Source organism: Dermacentor albipictus, chromosome 7, assembly GCF_038994185.2.
Source record: "Dermacentor albipictus isolate Rhodes 1998 colony chromosome 7, USDA_Dalb.pri_finalv2, whole genome shotgun sequence".
Classification (NCBI taxonomy): domain Eukaryota; kingdom Metazoa; phylum Arthropoda; class Arachnida; order Ixodida; family Ixodidae; genus Dermacentor; species Dermacentor albipictus.
This window is the reverse complement of record NC_091827.1, coordinates 106,255,934-106,281,078: the sequence shown is the minus strand read 5'-3', so window position 1 is coordinate 106,281,078 and position 25,145 is coordinate 106,255,934. Positions and strand designations below refer to the sequence as shown.

Genomic DNA, 25,145 nt, shown 5'->3' with positions numbered 1-25,145 from the left:
AAGCTTATCCAGCTACCTCGCAGCCGCTGTAGTATAGTATTAGGATTTCCTCGCCTTATCACTTCGCCTTTACCCTACCTACTCCCTTGTATGAGAACGGCCTCTTCCCTTCCGCCCTCTCTACAGTTCTACCTACGCCCCCCCTGGACTCGCACGTTAGTAGAAAGGGAAGCGCTGCAGTTTCTGCAGTGCTTCGGATAGGAGTCACGTATAAATACAGCTGTCAAGAGTCTGATATGGCTACTCCCAGAGAGCTCCAGAAGGATTTGTCATACCTGCTAACCTGAACATTTGGAAATTCGTAAAACTATAGCGGCGGGGCAAGGAGGGGGGGGGGGGAGTGTGCGCCGCAGCACTTTCTTTAAGGGATTTACCTTTTGCGACAAGCTTACTCACGTTTTCACAACCACAAGTTAAATCCGTGTATTGGAGAGCGACAAGAGTGAAAACGCGGACACAATTTGTTTGTGCAATGATTTTGCTGTTGCCTACTTTGCCTGCTTCAGAGGTTTCTCCATGTAGGTTTGCTCAAAGCAAGTACCATTCTGGTGCCCCTTGACCAACATCAGATTTTGAAGTGTTTTCTCACACACAGATGAGCGAAACCCCGTTGGAAGTTTCTTCACAGTGCTGAATATTCTCTCACATACACCATTGCTGTGAGAAATGGAGAGAATACCCAGCATAACCATTGAACTTCTTTTAAACCTGAGTAATCCGTCGACACCTCGAACGGTTCCTAATTGCGACCGCTGCACATCCCACGTGTTCAATATATCGGCGGGAACCTGATATGCTTCCAAGTTGGCAAACTCGACTTCAAGTGCATCGATTGCTTCTTTTGATGTGGCACTCTGCTGGGGTAAGACAGCAGGAACGCCATAATAAAATGGCGCACGTTATTGAATGAAGCAGTTTCCAGAGCTTGTACTTGAGCAACTTCAGCCATCTTAAGAGAGACGTCTTCTAGTGGGAATTTGTGGTGAATGTAATCGCACGTTACCGTTAAGTACAGTCGTACAGCAAAGAACTGCTCTCTGTCAATGCAGCTCAGTGTCTGAAACACAGAGTAGATTCTGCTGCCAATGACACCTTCATTACGTTTCTGGTTCTTTGCACCTACATAGTCAACTTCCAGCAATGCATGACATGCCTTGACAATACATGGGCGCACAAATCTTGTCAGGAGATCCTCAAAAATGTAGTTCAAGAGGCCCCTCAGTACATGAATCTCTGGAGCCTGTGCCTGAAGAAGGCAGTTTGCCTTCTCAAAAAGCGGTATAAAATTTTGCTGAAAAAGATAGCAAGCCCTGTTTAGCTCCGATGACAATAAATAAAACCGAGGCTCCTCAAGGGTTGCCTGGCTGGCTTCTCCATGTATGAAGTTTCAGTTTTTTCGCGCGAGGTCCAGAATGAGCTCCTTTCCTCTTCAGCGAGAGTTAATCGCCGTCGGCGCTTTTTTTTCCCAAGGTCTGCAGCCATCTTCTGGAGATGTGTAGCAGACATTGGGCTCAGTGCAGGGTTCTTAGAGGTTAGTGAGGAAGTCTCCGGAATTCGGTATGACTCAAAAACAAGCTATGCTTGTTGCACTGCTTTGTTTCAGATAAAAAAAAAGCGGCGTAGTGGTTTCCACTGGTCGAGCAGCGTATTCAAACGCTTTCCCAACGGCAACCAACATGTCACCGAATGCTTCAGCATCCTTCTGACCACGACGTCATACATTTCTTGGAACTCTTTAAGGCGATCTTTCCGTTTAGAGCTTTTATCTAAGTAAAATAACATGTGAAGAAAAGCCTCATCAATTTCTACAGGAAGACTTGAAGCTCCTTTTTTTTGCTGCCAAGTTGATGAGATAGCACGGGCAAGCAACCCCTGTTAAACCTGGTTGAGCCTCTCTTAGTACAGTAGAAAAACTGTTTTTCTTACCGATCATGAGATTGGCTTTGTCCCAAAACGTAGCCAACTGATTTCAAACAGGCAAATTCCGAGTTTCATCTTGTCTAGAACCAGATTTGCAATTCTGCGATTTGTCGCTTCCCCTTGGATGGTCCCGAGGCAAAGAAGGCGGCTTTTGACTATACTCGTTTCTTTACCGAACTATATCATAACAGTAGGGCAAAGCTGCATATCCCTATTGTTACTGCCATACACAGTGATCAAAAATACTTTCTGTTTTAGGGCATCGAGAGAAGGAGTCTCCGCATTGGCGGCCATTTCCCGAACCATTGACGTCGTCTTTGTTCGTCCACAGGCGCAGCGTTTCGCTTCCTTGCACTTGGGGAACATCTTCCGGAAATCTGGTCCGGCATGATCGCTGGCAATAAGCGGGAAGTTGTGTTCAACTAAAAACGCCCTGAAAAGGCATTCTGCTAAGCTAAGCTTGCTAAGCTTGGCTGGCTGTCCGCGGCTCACACGTGTACCTGGTGCTTTTTGGAAACGATGTTGACCTCGATGTCAGACTTGCCGCCATGCGAGATCTCCGCATCACCTGCACACGTGGTGCAGAATCCGAACGTCTCCCTCTTTTCGACGGCACAAAGCACGAACATTATGCCATGTACGATTTCAAAAACACTTGCAAGTACTGTCGGGACTTTGAGCACGCCATTACACTACGAGCCGCTACAGGCCGGAGTCGCACTGCGTCCGACGCGGCAGCTGGTCACACAAAAGGCGAGGCCTACACTGCAGTGACTGAAGCTTACTGATATAAAACCTCGTGTGGCCGCGCGAAGGGCAACAGCATGGCAACATGTTTGCGGAGTCCCTAGAGGAGCTATCTGCACTATCGAGCTTTGGATATGGAATCGTGACCCCCTGAGTAGACTGCAAGCTTGCAGCTGCAAATCATGATCTCATGCATACGTATTGCCCTCTCGTTCCAGCGCAAGGTACCAGGGTGTAGTTTTACTACATTTTCACATTTTCTTTTGTAAATAAAATGTGTTTCGTAATATTTCAAACAAGAGTCGTCATATCGTAAGACTAATCTACTACATTTTACGGAAAATTCGGAATAGTTGGCAGGTACTGCATTGGGTACATTTGGCGCGGTGGTGTCAAAACGACTTTCTCGCATCGCCTTTCCCTCTGACTCGCCCCTATTATCTATACACAATCTCTGAACCACCCCAGACGCGGTGTGCCAGACAGCAGGAGCCAGAGCAGCAGCAGTGGGAAACTCAATAAATCAATGAAGTTTTATTTTCGCCGCAGACAATAAATTGTTACAGCGAAAATAGGGGGCCAGAGGAAAAAGCTGCGCCTGTGCAGCTTGACTAAGCTCTAGCCAACCATACAGCAGCAGTGACACGACGATTCGTTATATCGATTCAGTTATATACGCATATCAGCAAATAAAGAAACTATGAGACCATCCCATCACATATGGCAGTTACAAGAACAATTACACAGCATAAAAAATTCAATGAACAGTTAGACACATAAGCAACTCGAATACAATCACGCAAAGAGGTCAGATAAGCTTTTAATAGTAAGGGCCAGAACGTCAGCATTTTTCCGGTCTAGGTCATTTAGTGTAGTTGCCAGTGCGTCGTCAAATCTTTCTTTCCCATAATGGGTGCGCAAGAAGCTAATTTAGTATGGCGGTTGATATCTGAAAGGGTAGGAAATTGTACTTTTCCTGAGATTTGATAATTCTTGGAATAGTTCCGCCCTATCTAAAGTGGCGTTTTAATTGGTTCTTAATAATTTGTATTTTTATATATTGGGGATTTTCATACCTGTGTTTGTGAAATAGTGGTTCAGTGCGTTCTAAGAGGAAGGAATTTCTATTGATCGAAGTGTTTTTCTATTGATCGAAGAGTTTCTGTAAGACGAAGGAAGAGACAACGAAAGCATCGCTTAAAAAATCCTGACTCACCCGTAATCCACGATAGATGTAAGCATGAAATGGATACCGGCAAAGCAGATGTGTAGGAGACTACACTAGTCACTATCTTAACATAGTGTGCATGTTCCCAACGGCACACCTTACTACACCACACAGCACTGCACCGCACCACGCCATACTTTTTACTGGTCCATATGAAGGCAAGAAATTCCTCTCGCTCACAGAAACTCATTGCAAGTCTACTATCGGCCAAGCAGCCATTCGTGGTGCCCCCGACGCGCCACGGGACTCGCGGACCGCTGGAGTTGAAAACACCCCTCAGTGCCAAAAGATGACAGTGAAGTGTATAGTGCCGTTAATATTTATTCTGTGCTATGAGCTTTCAGTAAACACCGATCGCTTCAGGAATTTATCGGTTGCGATGAAGAAATAAGATACCATTGCCAATTATCATTTTTTCCACGCTAAAAGAACATCAATTATCCAGTTGTATCAGCACTAAAAAAATTCCTCGACGGACTTCATTTCCAAAGCTGCTCACAGGAAATTTCCCAAAAATAGTGCACACGAAGAATCAGTTTTAAGGGAAAGATTCTGGATCCTGAAGGCACCGCGATATGTGAAGAACAGAATCTTCTTCTCCGCAGTTTGCCGAAGGTGCAAAGCGTCATCTCATTCAGCAGATAATGCACCATTTCGCACCGACAGGCTTTGGCAATTAAGGCCTTAACGTCATTGGTCTAGAATTCGCCGGATACTTATTACTCATGACAAATCAAAAGTGCGGATTTATTTTTAACCTGCGCTGCAATAAGAACTGTTTATCTAAGGCAAATTAGGAAGTTGAGTACGGACTAGTTAAGGCAGGCCCTCAAGTTGTTTATGGCAGAAAGATGAGCGTCCTGCTCAGTCACGTACCCAGTGTTTTTTTTTTCAGGAGGGGGGTGGGGTACCATTACTGGTACCAATGTGAATAATGCTCACCATTCATCATAAAGATGCGTAAACCCGCAAATGATCAATGAAATATTGCGTATCTCACAGGTACGCTCTGAGATACACCACATCAAATGTACTTGCGCATGAAATAAGCGCAGGACGAACACTGCCAAGAACAAGTAAACAAGCGAAAGGGCAAAACAGAGATTTCTAGTAGTCCGTTTTTAATTAGCTCTGGAAGAAGTATAGAGAAATATATAGTTGCAGAAGGATCACAACTTATTTGTATCCCTTGTTTACTGCTCTACCATTCAAGTGCCAATACCGACTGGTGCTGTTATTTGGTAAGTTGCGTAACGATGCGTCGCCACCTCTCCCGTACAACCGCTTAATCGCAGGACGCTGCAGTTCTAGACGTACTGCGCCCACCGCGGATGGTTAGAAAAACACCCACATTAGCACAGAAGAGAAGTGGCAACATCATGTGGCTCGACCCACAACTATAGAAGCGTCATTCAAAACACAAGGAATAATTTTCCACTTTCGGCAGCATTTTCTCTACTTCCTTTGTAAATGAAAAGATGTTGTTCCATAAATATTTTCACGAACAAAAACGGTTAAATTGGTTAATTTTTGCTTTTCCTTTCTGTTTGGCTGTTGCTTGGGCTCTCTCCCTTAGTACATTGCTTAATTTCTCTACCTCCATGGAACTCTGGTTCCTAGTTGCCAATTTCGCACAAAAAGTGCTATAAAATTAGAGAAAAACCGCATGAAGTAACAGGTGACAGTCATATTGCTTATGGGTTTAACGGTTATTGCCTGGTTTGATGACGGACGCTGTTTCGCATTAGTTTATTTTCCACCTTATCTAGCCCATATCACGTGTGTATGGGTCCGAGAACTGCGAGCGTCGCAGAGAGCCGTCACTGAAAGAAATAATGAAGCAAAGAGAAAAGTTAGGCGCAATTGGCGTTTTATCGGGCCGCAACCCGTTCCCCGAGCATACAGACCAGCTAAATCCGAACTGAATCCCTTTCCTGGTCCCTACATCAGACTAAACAAAGAAGGTTGAACTAACGAAGCAACAGCAATTTGCGTGACCGTTTAATAGATGGTGACAACAGAACGCATCTCGAGTTATTCGCGCGTGCACCGAATCAATGGGAAAGCTGGCCTTCCCATCCGAGGAGATGCCGAGAACTACAACAATCCAAAAGGAGTGAAAAAGGGAGCAAGATGTTGACCGCCGAATAGCTGTCAAGTCTAGAGACTGATTTGGCGGCACTTTCGGAATGTGTGTGAGTAATGGTGGCATGGGCGGAGACGACGAGTTTATGCTGCTTAATTACGGAGGTGGAGGCGGGAACCTCCGCCCTCTCCCCTGGGTACGGGCCTGGTCCAGCATCATTTATTCGGCCAAAGTCTTACGTTCAAGCTCCGCCACAAAGAACTTTAGCTACTGCAATGGCTATGTTGTTTACATGAACAAAGGAACTTTTGTCCTGAGGATGGCCTCACCTGTGTGTTTAAGGTTCGAGCTGAACTGTGGTGTTTCAGTGGAAGCTGGGGACTGTGTAAAAGAAGCCTTCCGTAGCTGTTGAGGAAACGCGTCTGTAGGTTCACTGCAAGTCGACAAAGTACTCCGTGAAATCGAAGTCATAATTACCTGGACGCCACTCACCCTCGTTAATAGCACCTGTATAAATAAACCATTGGTTAACACTAGCCCACTTTTAATTGAACAGAAGGCTTACTACCTTGTCCACCAGTAACATCAAGACTGCTGCTTCCTTGTCGGATGGGAACAACCAGATATGGCAGTACACAGCGACTTTACAGAATGCATTATCCGCCAGAAGAGATGAAATTTCTTCTTGAGCTTGCATCACATCGTGACATGACATCTAGAAAGTCTGAACACCCCAAATGAGGGGATGCTCTGCTGGTCGAAGGCAATACCAAGTAAGGAGGACTTTAGAGAAAAACGGTTGCCAAAAAAGTCTACTTCGGGCCTGTTAACATTCGTATCTGCCCTGTTCGATTACTCGAGAAAATCTTCACCTCCAGTGCAGAACATATCCCTCTGGAAGTCATCAACTGTTCCGGGGCTTCCGGAATGGTCTAGTGGCTGGGATGCCTGGCTCTCACCCAGGAGGCCCGGATTCGATTCCCCACGTCGGAATGTTTCGTTAAACCCGCCGTGGTTCCTCAGTAGCTATGGTGTTGAGCTACTGAACACCAGGCCGCGGGATCGAATCCCGGCCGCGCCGGCCGCATTTCGGTGGGGGCGAAATGCAAATACACTGATGTGCTTAGATTTAGGTGCACGTTAAAGAACCCCAGGTGGTCAACCTTTCTGGAGTCCTCCACTACGGTGTGATTCATAATCTGAGAGTGATTTTGGACGTAAAACCCCATAATTTATTTATTGTTGTTCCGGGGGGAACGTCATGGGAAAGAAGAAGAGAAACCTAATGCATATCTCGATGAGCAGCTAAGAGCAAGAAAGCTTATCAATTCCGGCTTCAAGTTGCCATGGCTTTACATTACATTACATTAAAAAGCGACACACTTATGCATAAATGCATTTCCTAAATTGTGAAACGAGACCTTTATTTCGCTCAATAGATTGCTCTGGAAAAGTCAATTATGTGGCGTACATATACATGAAATACGTTTTTTTTTTCAGGGGACTGCCCAGCAAGGCATCAGTTACCTTCTCAACTTTGACCTTGTGCCGCTAACCTGCTCATCTCACCAGGTATACCGACTGATGCAATAAAAAAACTGAAGATTTCCCTGCTTGTACCTGCACCTTAAAGCTAAAATAGGAACGAGAGTTTTAACGTATTGTATAAAATGAGGATAAAGACAGTTATGTTCGATACTTTCCATGCTTCATCAGTGAAGTGAAATCATTGGCTTCCTTCTGAAGCATAATAAGGCGGGAACAGCGTTAATGGCATGGACACACGGGAAGATACATAGAAAGCACAATGCAGCGCGAAAGTGTAGCATACCGTTTTCCATGTGCCTTCGCCCGTGTCGGTGTGTTTCGCGCTATGCCTGCCGTATTATTTCACAGCTTAAATTTGCTCTGGGACCTGTGTTAACATATAGCGTCTTCTCATGGACAGAAAAAAGACACTTGTGATGACTGCAGCTATAATTATCAGGACAAGTAACACGTCCGCGTGTCAATGTCATGTTCAGTCAAAATTTAGGCGACGCTACGGAACAAGGCCTCTCTGAGAACTCTATCGCCACTCCCTGCCCCATACACACAATATCAGATCACCTGCATTGCGTCAATTAGATGTACAAAAGTTTTCATATCAACATTAACCTTACTTTTTTCATCCTTCAGTGTGTAAGCTGAATCTTCGCACCAGCTGCACTAAAGCATATTAACTTTAAAAATCCACACATAAGGATACTGCCTATGACATGACTTGCGGTACTCCACTTCCCTCGCTTGATATCACCTAGACTAAACCCACCCATCGTCCTTTATTGGCCGAAGCCCAATATTTCAATGCTATGCTTATCATTTCAGGTTCACCGGAACGTTCTTGAACACAGTGCTTACATTGAGAAGTGTTTGCCATCCTGCATTCGTATGAAAAATGTCTACTCTCAAAATACATTGTTTATCTGTTGTTCCAAAGGTGACATTAGGCCACACAAGAATTTCCAAATTTTTCCAAATCTGAGGTGTCCTTTCTTTTTCGTGCGATGGGTTTCCCCCTATTAAGGTTGCATTACAATAAAATATGGTACATCAGTCTAAAATACTTTCGATAACTTTTCAAGTTTCATGTGGTTTCTAATTGGCAATGCAAATCAGAATTTAAATCTGCAAGAACAGTTCCATATTTTGTTTTCTCAAGCTGCCTTGTGTATCATATCAAACCTGAAAGTTGCCGATGCAATTCTCGCACATTTCTCAAATTTCAATATCCCCATAGTTCTCATAAGTATAAGACATATTGCACTACCTATGCAAGTAACATAAAAATTTACTTAATATATGCTATTCAGCAGATGTGCTTCTAATATTACCAAGGTCGCTTCAGACAGTAACCTGTTTGTATTCTATTGTACATATCTTGCCCCTGCTGTAGGTGGTGTTCTTACTGCTTTCAAGCTTTATATGTGCTTTGTGCTACCTGAACCTTTCGGATGCATGTTACTTACTTTTCACTGCACTCCTCCTATTGCCTCTTCCAGCTAACTGGGCCTGATTCGCAGGGCACAACGTATTCTCTGTGCGGCGGTTTTTCTTTATTTCATGGCCTTCTGGTGGTTTTAGAGCTTGGCTATCTTGTTTCGTTGTAAATCGCCCTGACTTCATTTGCAATGTATGACGATATACTAAATATGTGTCTTACCAATTTTACAGGTGCCAAGTTATGGCAATGGCACGACCGCTTCCATGTACACTTCAGTCTTTTGCATCATGGGGGAGGTAAGCAAAGCTCTCTCAAAACGCGAAGTTTTCCTTCCCCTAATATGCTAACCAAATGCTTAGTTCAACACTAACGTTTAGAGTAAGCATATTGACATACCCAGAAAGTCTACTTATTGCATATGTTTTTCAATTTCGCGGCAAGGTTTGTAGTTTCGTTTTTCGCACGACATGAGCAATTTTACAAGGTAGCTGGCACTTCAGAGAATAAAGCTTTTTGTGTGCTTTAACAATAAATTCAGGCAGGCGCGCTAACGTTACCAGGAAGCTTTACATACGTTGAGTTGCTTATCTCTTTCGTGTGAGCGATTTTCACTGTCTAACAGACGTTATCACTTTGCGCGGGATGCGCCCACATTTATCGAAGGTTTCTCGAATGTTATGAATGCTCCTGCTGCCACTGAATCTTGTGTAATCTGATTGCATGTGCAACGCGAATTGTGTAGAACTTTCTGGAAGACACGCGGGCACCATCAATTACCCTGGGACCTTAGATGACTCGTGTATAAAAGTCGATGCGCATGACCGGCAGATCAGATTTCGACGATCGCCGACTGCATTCGCCACAAACCTTGTGCTTTAAGTGTAGCTAGTCTTTGCTGCCACAGGTTCAACCAATGAAATTTAGTTTCGCCCATATACAGTATTCCTACTGTGTTCTTTACCGCCAATACTGCGTGACAACATAACTATATGAGAATAAAAAAAATGTTCACCTCGCTCATCATTGCAACAATTTTTATTAGCCTTGTAGCACAAGCTAGAGGTAGGTAAAAGCAAACTAGTATAGAAAATGAAGTTCGTTCTTATCTGTGCGTGATTTTTGATGTAAAATGTTGTTATTGATATTTTTTTATTTTACGATAAAGTTAACAACTGTTATTCGGCAAAAAAAAACTCTGTTAAAGAGCTACTAAACTATGCTTAATGGTACACCTAAGCTCAGAAATTTGCCATGATGTAGGACTTCAACAGGAGCATCTTAAGCATTGTAGGAAGTTGAAATGAGTGGCAAACACTTAACATCAAATTCAACTGTTATAACAGAATGAGTATACAGAATTGCGTTTTTTGGGTTCGGTGCATGCTCACGAAATTCTGAACTTCAAGTTTCAAGCTTGCTATAACTTACCCAGTCTTTCAACTTGTTTGAAAAATATTTTAGGCCGCACATCAAAATTCTACTCTTTTGAGCCCGAAAAATCGTTCTTTGTAAAATGCTAACACAAGCCATTGAAATAAGCCCAGAGGGTGTTTTCTGAAATAATTTCTCTGATTTGCGTGTGTTTGAAATTGGAATTCGGAGTTGACCCCGAGCTTAAGGTGCCTAAAAATCTCTCTTCTAGGTTCTTTAAAAATGTAATTTCTCGAATTTAATTTTGGTATATTCTTTGTACCAGCTTGCGAATCTAAAGCAAGTTGCGAAAACTTGACGTTGCTACGCGGTCTCCTCGTAATATATGAAAATCGCAAAAATACATCGTACGACCAAGCTGTCATGACGTATATAACACATTGCACTCGTCCGCAAGAGCTATTTTCGAGGGAGCAGCATTTGCAGCCTTGTAAAGAATATGGCCGCTGCTTTGCACCGTGCGTTAAATAAACCGAACAGCTGGAGTGAAAAAGGATTGTGCAGCACACTTGCGGCGTTGCGCATGGGCACTCACAGCTGCTCCGAGAACAGTTCACGGAGCGTGCCGGCTGAACGTTGTGCTCGAGCTTTCAGAACACAAAAGAGCGTTTGCGTTCCTCAGACGGTTTAAAAAAATAATAAAAAAAGCTTCTGCTTAAGAAACACCAGTCTTAGTTTCAGTGTTGGCAAATCGTAATTCGTAGCACGGTCGGTGAAGCAGTAAGGAATGTCGTTGTCAGCCTACCGCGTTAGCCCATCGGTTTCTTCGCCCACCGACATTGTGCACTGTGTATAGCTTATGTAGAAAAGAAATGCGTATATACTGACCAATGGATTGCTGGTTGTGAACAAGGGTAACTGCGGTCGGTGCCTCTCTTTTCTACATATGGATGTATTTTCTGCGATAAAAAACTATTGCAACAAGAGGTCACTGTTTCAGTACAAAGGGTACCGGTTTATGACTACGTTGTTACCCCACTGTCAATGTGTAATGGGAAGGCTACGCCTACCGCGATATCTTTGTACAGTTTTACCGTCGTGTTCAATGAGACTCGCGAACTTTGAATAAAGCGCCTACTTTGTTCTTTATCTATTAGGTGTGAGGTCAGAAAACGCTTTCACGCCCCATTGCAACTCAAGATCAGTCAATGTAGCCAACATTTCTTGTTCCTCTTACAGCGCTAGAGTGATATGTGGCAGCTTCTCTTGTTATTCATTGTCTGATATTCGCAAAAAAGCAGTAAACCAAACTTTTGATTTTTTTCTGTAGAAATTTGACGCGGAGGATAATTCACATTTTAGGAATGCACCGTGACAAAGAGAGCTTTCAAGACCGAATTTGTAACTCAACAAGAATGATTAAAACAACCGGCATCTAAGGAGCATGCTATTACAGAGAGATAAGCATACATTCACTGACCTTGGCTTCCACTGTCGAACTGCGTAATAACGAAGTCGCATCGGCCACAAAAATAGTTTCGTCGGATTTCATAATCGTAATAGGCGCACACCGACATATTAGCGAGAAAAAAGAAAGATATCGCGATAAAGTTTATTTAGAAGAAACGCAGGCAGGTGTGCCTTTGACGAGCCAGCAAAAGGCCTCTTGTGGATTTTCATCGCCAGTCCGCATACTGCCATGCCTATAGTAGTCGCCGCAGCAAATATAAATGCTTTATTTTACCGTGCCCACTCTACATATTCCTACAATCCTATTATAACACCTGAAAAGGATGAAAAACGTGTCAGTTATAGCTGCGCGTAACAAAGCTCAAATATATATAATAACGGTTGTGTAGGGGGTAGCGAATATTCATTTTTGAAGCAGAATTGAACACGAAGAGAATACAATCGAATAAACTTCGAATGGTCTTCGAAAATCGAATAGTCGCTACCACGAATAACAAAAAATGATGTTCACATCCTGGTATTCCTAAAGGCAGCATGTTGATATCATTACATAGTCCGTTAGGAAGCATTGTTTAATAAAAGGAAAAATTGAGCGTTACTAACGAACAAATTGTTAGCTTCTTCGCACGCACAGGACTCTTCAGAGAGTGCGAAGATATAGCCTTTAAAGTATACCTACCCAGTGGCGTAACCTGCTACACTCTCCAAGTACTCATGCCTTATGCCTATACCATACCCGCGGGGGTGAAAATTGACGGTACTTTTGCTCCAGTTTTTTGTTTGACTTCGCGCACTTCACGTTTTCAAATACTCAAAGCGTATTAAACATATTCGCATTTCAGAATATTGTTTATTCGATTGGAAGACCGGATCGAATAGTAGTCTATGGGATTCGTTTTTTGAATGTTACGATAATCCGCACACCCCTACAGTTTCGTCGGTGCACAACTCTTTGACGACGTCGTATATTCGGCACGAGGCTTTGATTCTCACCTCTGCGGCAACAATAATTGTATTCTGGTACACTGTTGAGGCCTGTTATCGAGTGCAGCTCTCGTGACCAGACTTCGGGCCCGTCGGCGCCCCGCGCACTGTTCGCCAACTGCTACTGACCTAACCAAAATACGAAAGGGTGCTCTCAAAAGAAGAGGAGAGTTGGTAGCCATGAAAGAGAAGAAAAGGAGCATCAATACGGAGACCTATGATTTAAAGTGTGGCTTCACCTCAGAGCAGGTCGCGCTGCCCATAAGCCAAACCACAATGAGTAATGTTCACATAATGCCACATCAAAAAATAAAAACTAATTACGGGGTTTTGCGTGTCAAAACCACAATTTGATGAAGGGGCATGTCATAGTGGCGAAGTTCGAATTATTTCGACTACCTGGGCTTCTTTAACGTCCACCCAACGCACAGTACACATTGCATTTCACCACCATCGGAAAGCATCTGTGGCGGCCGAGATTTGATCCCGCGACCTCATGCTTAGCAGTGCCACGCCAAAGCCGCAAAAGAACCACGGATGGTGGATAATTTGCACCTCAACTAAATAATAGAATTTTCGGTGGAGCTTAAACGCGCACAAATACGGTACCTGTGAGCGCTCGGCATTGTCGCCAATACGAATCTAAGCGATTGGTGTTACCACGCGGGATTGTCAGGCTGCCTAACTGACTGCGTTGCAAGCAGCGAAGCCGCGGGCCAGAACACGCATGCGTCTCAAATGTGAGTGATTCGAAAATAATATTGTTCAGGTGAGCCACCAGCAGACTTTTCGGACGCGGACGGGGGGGGGGGGGGGGGGGGGGCGTTTGCACGTGGATCTCTACTTGTCTACTACGGCCATCAGTCTAGCCTGTGCGTTTGACTTCATGCTCTATAGCCGGCAATATTTAGAAGCACTCGTGAACGACTACTGACGGCGAGCTAGCTCTGGCGGTTTGTCAACCGCAGCTCTGTCACACTTCTCTGGCGGCTAGGCCTAACCAGCACCCCCAGCTTCCAGAGTCGGCAAACCAATTTGCACTTTTATGCCAGTCGGGATGATTGCAGAATTGTTCAAGAGTATTGTGTTTGCGGCTGCGCGCCCACAGTCTTCGCTCGAACAACCTTATGGCGTCCGAAATATCGGCTAACATTAATTCTGGCACGAAGTGTAGGTGGTGGTGTCGCAGCCAAGCCCGATTACTGTGTAAGCCTGAAATACAGGTGGGCGGCATTTGGATATTTCATTTACCAGTATACATTTCTTGAGGCACCTGCGAAGAAAACATCTCCATCGCATTAACCGACAACAAGCTGGGTACCACATTTTCGATCGCGCTAAAGCCGTAGCATAATTCATTAAAATAAAGTATGGCCAGCCAGGTTTTGTATTTTGTTCCTAATATTGAGGTTTCAATGCATTACATATAGGGCGACACATATTTTACATCACAAGAGCATACGTCTCAGGTCGAACCTCTTCTGTTTTGTTTGTGCCATTTAACGGAAAGCAGGGTATTGAACATGCGAGCCCACCATAGAAAGTGGTCAATATTACTGAATAATCGCCATGTGGTACACGAAGACGCTGCATGCAAGCTCTTGTCCGAGCGATCGTGCTTGCCACACGTCAATCAGAGGAGCTAATTCTCTCCAGGAGCAACTGAAGTGTGACAAGTGCCCGAGACTACCTGAACACGGCGCAACTAAAACAAACTTACTTTATCACGTGGGCAGTCATGTGCGTGTTTGCTTTCGCTCTTGTAAAAATCGGCAGTGCGTCCAGACAAAAGAAATGTAAATAAAATAAGCTGTACGTTTGGCGTCCTCAACCTACGCAAAGGGTAATTACAGTGCGTCGTATCCAAAAAGAATATATCGGTATGGTTCGGGTTCAGCGCGTTCCAAATTTGTTTCAGTCCAGTTCTGGTATAGAGGCACAAGAATATATAACGATGCGTGAACCGTTCGCAACACTTGTCGTGTTCACAAACCAATTCGGGACAGTTTATTTTATCCGGCCTCGGGACTGATATGCTGCGTAGTACTATCAACTTGTCCACATAGCACATGTGCAAGTTTCGTCAAGAGGAGGCAGAATATGGATAACTACACAGATGTGTGATAGTAATTGCGTACTTATTAAAACAGAGGTAATTATTGAAAAAGCCCGCATTATCGTAAGGTCTGCGTCGATATCACACTTCTTACTTGGAGAGCAGCGGAATCAGTGAATTTTTCTATTGCTTCAGGTTTATGTTACAGCAATGTTGGTGCGAAAACAGTGGCATGTGAGCTCTGGCGTCGAAGACTACGCACATTCACCTTGTAATGCATAAATATCCAGTTCAATCTTCTAGTTTGTAGGAAGGGATGAATGCAGCATTTGACATTTCACTTTGGGTGCTGTTTTTAAAGAAGCAGGTGAGGACATTGATGCTTCTGCACGCTGAACAAAGGGTTTCTGTTGAAGAATACGACACTCTATCTTGTACATCATCACGTGCTAAGTGATCGTGCTCTAAGGACGTACAAAGAAGTCTACAACCTAAACATTGTGCCCCACAAAAAAAAAAATCTGCAACATGACGAACGTTGTACTCACCTTGGCTAAGCACCAAACGCGCGTTGAAGCATCGCAAGCAAGAAAAGCAGATTTCGCGTTCCATTAGCGACCATGGTTACTGCTTACTGAAAGGTGACACTATTCATTAGAGACTGCTGTGTTTCGGTTAAAATAAGTGGTACAATGAACTCTTATATCTCTCCATAAGGACATCGTATTTCGCGCTATCTGTGTCTATCTAGTGTATCTACATTTAGTAACAAGTTGACATGACGACCGAATCGGGAGCGTCGCCGGGAATTTTGATTCCGTGGAGCACCTAACAATGTTTTCGGCCGTGGAACACACCTGGCATGGCCGACTTCAGAAGGGCAAACGTCTCTGCCGTCGTAGACGTAGTTGCCACCAACATATTCATCGTCTATGACCGTTCGTGCACACAACGCAACTTGCGAGTTGTAATAATCTCCTAGTAGGGTGCGCCGATTCAAGTAGTTGTGATCCGATCAATCTTGGAAACAATTTAGCCCCCATTTTTGAATTATATGCTTCAATCCTAGTGTGCTGAACCTGTAGTAGTTACCATTTCATTTCGTTCAGGTTCGGGTGTGTTTCAGAAACGTTCCAAAAATATCGATTATGATTCGGGTTCAGTTCGGCCCTAAATTTACTTCGGCTATAGTTATTGGTGTGGGTTTTCTTCATCTCCATTGTTATAAGGAATGTCGTGGAGGTAGGTTCCGGAGTACTATTGTGACAACCTGGCGTTTTTAATTAGGCACCCATGACAAAAGGTGTCATTTAAGCATTATAATATTGAATATATTTCTGTGTACTACTATACAATAGAAACATGGAGGAAAGGTAAATAAAACAATCACTACAAGCACAAACGCGGTGCACGACCAGCCCTTGCATTTCACCACCCTTGCAATGCCACCGCAGCGGCCGGGAATGGAGACAAGCACCTCCTGCTCAATTGCGCATGGTTTTGTTACTGGCAATATTCGAGTAATTTTGATCAGATTGTCAGCCATCTTGTCTAACCTTGGGTGAAATTGTGATTAACAATATTTAGGTTACTTGCCACGAGAAAGGAAATATCAAACTTTGATTTTTCTCGTGTATTCACCTAAGACTGCAAGACACCTAACTGGACGCGTCGGTTTTATACCGCTTACTTTTTCATCCTTGGGAGATCAGAACTGGCGCACAAAGGTGTTTTTGAATACACAGTTGGTACCCACCAAGTGTATGAAATGTTAGCTGCGTGGTTATAATTGCACTTGTCGAGCATACGGGAAAGTTTACAGAAATCGTCCACCCAAGAATCCCGACGCATCGTCTGCAATCAAAAGCAGTTTTTACGCTTTACGAACGTTCGTAGGCTCGGAAACATATCCTAAAACGATGCTGTGCACCGGATCGTTCTTGAGGTGTGCTCTAAATTCCTTAAAAAATTGGAGAAACTTAGATATTTTGTTGATCTTCTCTGAAGAAGCTTTACCACTGATACATTCATTTAAAAAATTGTACAGTAATTAGACTAGTAACTACGCAAATTCCAGTGGTTAACTTAGTAAACAAAGCAGTCATGCGAGTGGTCCCAATAGAAAATTATAAGTGCTTCATCCAAGCATCTCATAGCCATTTCCAGAACCTAAAAAAAAGAAAAGTTGTTGCTCCTAATGTTATACTGTAAGCATTTCCGACAAATTTAGCACAGAATAGCGAAACGGAACGTCTAAAGAACGCAACTGTCACTCCCTTAGCGGACGCTCAGTTAAGAGTGTCGTGAAGCGCCACCGGCCGAGCGTAAAACTGTCCAGAAGGCTATTTCATAACGATGGTACCTGGATACTCGCCTGATGATGTGGCGGGAACAGTCCTGCTTCTCATTACTAGGTGTCCTCTAAGGACATAACAGTGACACTCGGCGGCTGTTGAGTCTCGATTTTCTGTTTGAAGCTGGACGAAAGTATGCAACTCGGAAAAATAGGCAGCGTCGTCATTATCTGTATATAGAAACGGCTAGAGCTGCCTTGATGGCCTGGTTCAAGATTTTCCTTGAGACCATGGCTCACTTGTTAAGGAAGTTAAACAATTGAATTTAAATAAAAACTTGCCCGAACGTCATTTTCAAATCTCTGCCTCTGTGGTGAAACTAATTCAGTGGAAATCACTTCATTACTCTAGCGTTCCTAACATTAAGGCTTTTCATGACAACCCCGGCAGGTGTACACTGCCAGGCTGTACATTAATACTTTTTACTGATACTCCCATGCGTGGATGGCTATAAGTTTTATTAAATATAATTATTGAATGCTCCTTTCTTTCAGGCTTGCGGTGGGGCCGTATAATTTGTAACGTTGGTATGCGGAATCAGTAAATTGTTGGTAATTCTGCTCATATACATAGTTGCAGCACTGTGTACCGCAATGAGTGATACTCTGGGGCGTCATAAAAGTGGCTGTCACTGTATAAGATGATGCATCTGCCGCGAAAATGAGGCGCAGTTATCTCAAACTCATTTTAATCACCTTATGGCATTTATAAACAGTCTAACTTATAAAAAAACTAAAAACATGGACAAGCTGTCTTATAGTTATGAATTCGAACAGCTTGTTTCTGTCATGCACGCCATACAAGAGTCCCGACCGACAAGAATTCGTTAAGCAATATCTTCTGCTAACAGAATATGCCGACCATCAGAGACAGTAAAATTGCTAGAGGTGATGTTACTTTTTATGTCTTGAGTTGCGACGCTGGGATCGATTTTCTTGAATTATGCGTACCTTAGCACTAAATAATAAACTTTAACTTAGCAAAAAAATATCTAATAAAGAACGATTTGTAAAAACTTATCTTCCCAGCTAACCATGATCATAACAATCGTCTCTTTTTTTTTCTTTTCAGTCGATGAACTCTTGTTCAGTGCTGGTGTACGAGGAGCCGTCGGCTAACGCTATTCACGTTCTAGGAATAGACTGCCTTCACTGAAACCACCGTTCGCTTCTCAAGGGAAACCAGCGCCGAAGCAAATAAATATTTTAAGTGTGCAAAAATGATCTTGAAGCTCAAGATTGTGCACTGCCTTTTGTAAACTGAGTAGTTCATAATATGATTGAGGTACCTTGTATTTTGAAACGTGTACAAAGTTTGTCATTTAGGACAAGCGTTCCTTCCAACACTTGAATCTTAACAGAACCTAATTACGGAAGGAGTGGAGCTCGTAAAACAAATTCTGTTAGAGCATATGATGTGCGCTTTATAAGATGTCGCAGAAACAATCGCAGATGATTCTCAAAATGAGAGATAGCTCTCTTGTGCAACAAGTAATCCGAGAACCACGAAACCTTTTTTGGCTTATCAGCAGGCACAAGAGGTGGCAGTCTCGCTGTCCACCGAAATGCAATGCCGGAGAGATAGTAAATTTTGCGAACCCGGCATCCCAATTGATGCTTCGCAGCAATTCCCAGTATCCCAAGAGCCGCGCTCCAACTTCTTTGCATTGTCTTTGCGTGATGTGGCTGCGACCGACTCAAAGGTACGGATGGGGTCGCTCGCATTTGGCGCACATCCCCCTTGCATTTTACTCTCCTAGCGCGTGACATCGCCCACGCGTGCGCGATCTAGCCAGCTGTCTTGCTCGCCTGGGGCATTGACCAATAAAGGACACACAGCAATATCACATATGCAGTGCCGAATTCGTCTGCTCGGGCACACAACGAATGGTCCATGCTAAGTGACCTCTTCTAGTAGCAGCCATCGCCAAGATAGTGCTGCAAGTAAATTATCGTCCCGGTTTAAATGATATTACCATTTTACAGCAAAGGTGTTTATGGGGACACTGCGCCGTCCTTGTCGGACTTTGCTAAAAAAGAAGCCACTTGACCTAGCAGCAATAGAAAAGAAGAGTTCAACAGGTAAGCAGGGGTTGGAGCGATCTCTTTCACTCTGTGCGAATGTTATCTCATACGTGTATGTTATACGGTTGTCACATGGTGCATTTTAAGCGATCGAAACAGACCGGTATCAAATTTATCCACGATTGATTCCACGCTGCCGTACGTTATGCTGGCGGTTTGCGCCCAATGAACACTGCCCAGCGAGTGAAATGCGATGCTAGGAGTGCGTGAATACCGGCAATTCTTGCGGGAGCAAGAAGTGCTGTCAACCACGTCAATTTTCCAAACAATTCCAGCGCCCTCATGTCTAGTGGGGGGCCTAGCGCCCAATATGCAAAGCTTAGTATTAGTGTTAGCACAATTTCCGTCCCAGCTACAACTATGGGAAGACCACGAGTAGTGCGTACCCCTGAAGAAGAAGCTGCCTGCCGCGAGCGCCAGCGTATAAAAGTGTCGGACCAACTCTCCCGCAAAGAAAGCACGCCAAAACACACGCAGAAACCTCATGCACAAAAAACGAAGAAGCAAACACTGTGAGAAGCACAAAAAATTACCGACGATTACGTTACTTCCTAATGCGAAATTTGAGCGCAGCAAATAAGCTGTTTCACCTTTTCGATAGATTGAGGCAAAGAAATCGAGCAACACATGTATGCGCTATCACAGAATTTTTTTTTATTTTTCACACGTATTCCTTTAACAAAGACTCCACTAACAGTTCTTGACAGTCATGAAGGAAGCTTTGTGGTCGGAGAAATAGACTGATATATGTTCGACTTGGTACACCAATGCTTGATTCTCAAAGACGAGATCTATACAAGTGCCTCGCGAGGTTGTCACAGCCGTGGGACGCGTTACGAGCGAGAGGAACGGGATGTTCTCCCGCATAAGTGTTAGGAAATTGCTGTTTGTCTTTATGTCAACATTAAAGTCCCCAACTACTAACATCGGTGTGGATCGATGGACGGTTAATGCGAGTTGCAGGAAGTGCACGACGTCTTTCGTGAGTGCGGTAGGGGCGAAGTAGGCAGCTACTACCAGCAAGCCGTTGGGCAACTTTGCGGCGCACAGTTCGCCAACTTCAAAGTTCGAGCCGGCGCTTTGACAACCGGAGACTCGCAGGAAGGGGTGGGAGGGGGGCGGCGTGTACACCCAGCGGCAAACGATGGGGGCAGAAGCGCGTGCAGCAAGCGGACAACACGATAAAGGGAGGAGGGAAGAGATAGCAGCGACTGACTGATGCCGCTGACGCCGATAGTGAGTCAACCCCAGCTGCGGAGTTGGTTTCAGGGACAACGCCACCGATGCCGACACAAACAGTATGATACCCTCGCTTCCGCAGCGCTAAGAACCAGGGGGGGGGGGACCCTTTCCTCCTCTTTCTGCATGGCGGCGACGGTGTTCTATGCAGTCACGTTATCTTGACTCTCTAGCGGCGTCAGCGGCATCCAGCGGTATCAGTCGGTCGCTGCTAGCGCTGGGGGGATGAAAGGGGGGCGGAGCTGGTTACGAGGCCGACGACAACGCCGACGCGAAACCCAGGAACGGACGCCAAAGAGCTGCGCTCTAAAAAGCACTCCTAAAGCGCGTTCACCACGTGAAGCGTGCTGTGAAAATGAGGTAAAAGAATCGTGAAAAAAAAAAGATTTACATTACAGACTGCGATGTCATTCAAACGTCACACGAGAGAGAGAAGTGATTCTTGTGGGGAAGGAGGAAAGGCTGGTTGCAGAAAATAGTGCCAGCCTTTCCTCCTTCCCCTGAATAACCACTTCGCTCTCTAGTGTGAAATTTGAATGACATGACCTAACACTCTGTGTAAATAACACAGCTTCGCTATTCGACCAACTTCAGTGAACTGGAAAGGGCGATTATTTTTTGGAAACTTCATGCAGTTAGTGGTAGACAGAGGCATTGACCTTGGGTACGCTAGCTTTCCGCTGTTATTTTGGTCATGATACTCTACAATTCGGGGCAGTTGAATAAGTATATATAGCGTGAATGCACGCTACGTCTACATCACAGCAGCACTTTACCCCTTCTTTGCAATACTTACTTTATCTTCTGTTTTTATCCGTGTACAGCAAACGTTGACCTAATCCTGAAATTGAGGCACGCGGCCATATTATTTAAACCTCTGCTTTAGTGCATACCCAAAATGTGCACCCTTTCATTGATTGATTTTGTAGTGCTTTGAAAATACTTAAAGCAGCGTTCATTAAAAAAAGACCACTGAGGATATACTTCGCATATTCTACTTGCTTCCACTTTCACCCGTGTTCCTTGTTCTTAATCTCCATGATAACAGTGCAAGACAACGTTATTGTGTAGTTTGCGTATAGTTTCGTGTGAGGTTACAAATCTAACGCAGCAAAAGCTTTACTAATAACATTTGAGTTCCATCATTCCATTGCTGTATAGCGATTTCTTTGAGAGAGCCTCACAGCTTGTATAGTATTTGTTTGTTTGTTGATCTGTACATTCTTCTAATACATAAGACGACAAGCGTTCAACTATACACTCAGAAATATGCAGACAAGTCGATCAAGGAAAGTAGCGGGTAAATCGTCACTCAATATGAGAGGAACTAGAGATATACAGAACTGTATGCGGTCATTTTCAAGCGAAGCTTGTATTGCCACACTCGTGTCGGCGTCGGTGTCTTTGTACAAAAAAGTCAAGCCGCGCGAAAATAGAAATTCCTTGTCGGGCTGTAGTTTCGAAGCACCGACCTCCGGGTTAGGAGACCGATACGCCAAAATATATTCAGCCACTGCCACTTTCTTTTCTTGATCACCTAGCTTCATTAGAATTTCACGTAAACGCGTACATAGAAGTCACATGGTGCAGAAAAATAGTATTAGATTATGTAAAGAAACTTTACTTACTTAAAAGGCCCCCAAAGAGGCTATCACATGCACCAAACTGACAAGCTACTGAAACCACTCTAACATTTCAATTACGTGCTTCAGGACATGACGAGTGTACTTAAGACTTTCATTTAGGCGGTCCCTCGCAGACCTTTCATCTATGCGAGCATTCCTCACATCCATACTCGTTTTCCACGCGCTGCTCATACACAAAAGCATTTTGGAGTCAGCCGGCACTCCCCTGTGTCTGTACACAGTAATAATAGAACACCGAAAGGGCTTATCGGCAGCTCTTTCTTCAGTGTTCGTTTGAGAACATTTCACAAGTAAACGGAGTCATGGAAATGCAAGAATATCTGCTAAATAGTTTAAGGTTTCTTACGTATGGCTCTGTTAACAGACCATGGAACAAAGAAGCCCTTGCTCTATAGCCATGGCTTCACAGGGAGAGTGCCAGAATGCATTTGAAAAAAGAAGGTTTCCGCTGAATATCTAACCGGCATTTCTTTAACGCGTTTCAGCACATTGCGTTCAGGTCCTCAGTTATACATGGTGCGGTATACAGGAAGCGGCAAGAAAAGATAAACCAGATCCCAATATAGTTGCTTACACGTCATAGAAGAGAAAAATTCATTCGAGGAATGTGGTTTGAGTAAAGAAAAGGACATAATTTCTCTTAGAAAACCTATAGGTGTTGGAGTTTGTTCATTCGTTGATGAGGCAACCCACTCAGGAAAGGAAGAACTTAATCTTACTTGAATAACAGTTCGCAGAAATATATCACTTTGATGCCTAATAAAAACCTACAAACAATCTGTTTCAAAAAGAAGTGTGTTAGCCCTAGACCCCCATTTTTCACCGAATGAAACAAGTTACACTGGCTAGTTCTTTGCCAAGTGGATACCACTATGTATACCGCAACACTCTGTGAAATTCCTTCACCGAAATTCTTGCCATGCATAACACTTGTAGTACATAATACACTTTTGTAGCTAACACCAAATTGCAAACACTAGCTCTTGAAAACATCGAAAAATTATGTCCGCCCCACTTCTCTGTCGGATCTTTAACTATTTTTAGTTCTTGGATCCAATACGTTGCACTGTCCCGATAATGTTGCAATGGCACGCCTAGATATTTTCCAGCTCATGTTGCAAAAATACTCGGGTTCTGGTGGCCAGCTACCGTGCCATAAAGCTGGGCACTTAGTCCATCTGACAACACTTCTAGTTGCGGTGCAACAAGAAACAACCTCTTTCATAGTTTTATACATGCTGTCTGCATCACCGCAAAAAATTGCCACGTCCTCTGCATAAGTCAAAATTCTAGTCGTTATTCCACTATAGATAAACCCTCATATAGATTGTCTTTTAATTATTTTAGAAAATAACGGCTCGAAATACAAGGAAAATACAGCAGGCGACAAACCTCATCCTTGTTTTACTGATTCCGCTTTTATACTGTCGCCTTATCTCCTGTTAATTACTAACGTTGCAGTGCAATCTTTGTACACAATTCTTGCTCCATCTGTTATCACTGCACCGCCATTAACGTGTTCTAAAAGCAAGAATATCACATTGTCGATGACTCTATCAAAATCCCTTTCAGTGTATATTTTTATCATGGTGACTGTGTCCGCCCTTTAATCTTAACACTCCAGTATGGCCTTTGCAGTTTGTATATTCAAAAAGAGTAACTTCCCTTTGATACCGCAGGTCTGATGGGGCTCATAAGTTTTTTTATAACAGTCTGCAACTGTCGCACCAGTACTTTAACGTAAACTTAATAGTTCCTATTTGTCAAGCTTATTGGTCTGTAGGGTTCAAGCGCCAAACATTTTGCACGGTTTTTCGCTTTAGTAATTAAAATTACGTACGATGTCCGAAAAGAAGGAGGCGCTTCCTTCTTCTCATACATCTCTCTTATAACGCGGTGTAATGCAACGGCTATTCCATATTTAAAGCTCTTATAGAAAGCCCGTCCAAGACGATCAAGCCCCGGTGACTTGCCGGAGCTAAGTTCGTTAATCGCATCCTGAACTTCCGAAAGGCTTATTGGTCTGTCGAGCATTTAACAGACCTCGTCCGATAATGATGCTATTAAAGGCGAGAAGTCACTTCTGAACTTTCAATATCACTTTCCTTTTTTCTCCATCAAACTTTCATAACAAGGTTCAAATCCCTGCTCAATCATTCCAACATCGTTAGTGACTTCCCCTTAATACGTTATTTCTGTTATTTCTTTAGAAAGAGTGTGTGTCTTCTCGTCGATTATTGCTCGCTTTGCAGGTGACTCTCGCATTCATAAATTCTCTGCCCTTGCCCTTCATACCGAACCCGTGTACTTTTTTTCGTCCATGAGTTCAAGCTTAGACTCTCATTTCTTTCGAAAATAATTCAGGTGAATAGCTCTCTGCGCATAGCATGTGTTTTAACATTAGGTGTTATTCGTTTTCGCGCTCTTTTTTAATATAGATTACCTATGCTGCTTCAACTGCCGTGAATTTAACGTCTCTTCATAAGAGTTCCCATTCTGCAATGAAAAACGCTGACACAGTTGCGCTGAGCGGATTTTCTAGGTTTTGTTGCACGGCCCTTTGAAAAACAATTTGCAGAAGCTTATCATTTAAATTCCGTAAGTACCAGTTGAAATTTGATGTTTTTTGTTTCTTTCCCATGGAAAACATAGCCAGACAATGATCGCTAAAACTAACATGTAACATTTGATAACTTGAATATAAACGTAGAAAGGTTAACGGAGCTTATATTCTGTCTAGCCTCCTATTACACTGAACTTGGTATTGCGTATAGATGGGACCCTATCACGTAAAACTATTCCAATGTGTTTTTATTCCAATATAATGACCTCACATTTGCGTCACCACCGACGCAAGCACCGGGCGGTCACTCGCAGGGTTGTCTGAACAGACCAATCAAACGCTCTCCTCGTTCATAGGAGGTCCCTTTTGTTTGCTTGAAAAACGAACAGCAAATTGCCTACACTCAGCGGCTTG

General features: G+C 43.7%; 1 protein-coding gene across 1 annotated transcript in view; it reads left to right on the top strand.

Annotated features, from left to right (window-relative positions):
- LOC135903523 (uncharacterized) overlaps positions 1 to 18,423 on the top strand; it is a 28,565-nt gene extending 10,142 nt beyond the window's left edge. The window contains exons 2-4 of the mRNA XM_065433835.2: positions 7,482 to 7,553; positions 9,195 to 9,260; positions 18,271 to 18,423. Coding sequence (XP_065289907.1) covers positions 7,482 to 7,553; positions 9,195 to 9,260; positions 18,271 to 18,354 — 222 coding nt within the window. The 3' untranslated portion in view covers positions 18,355 to 18,423. The remainder of the gene's footprint in view (positions 1 to 7,481; positions 7,554 to 9,194; positions 9,261 to 18,270) is intronic.
- Positions 18,424 to 25,145: the final 6,722 nt, after the last annotated feature.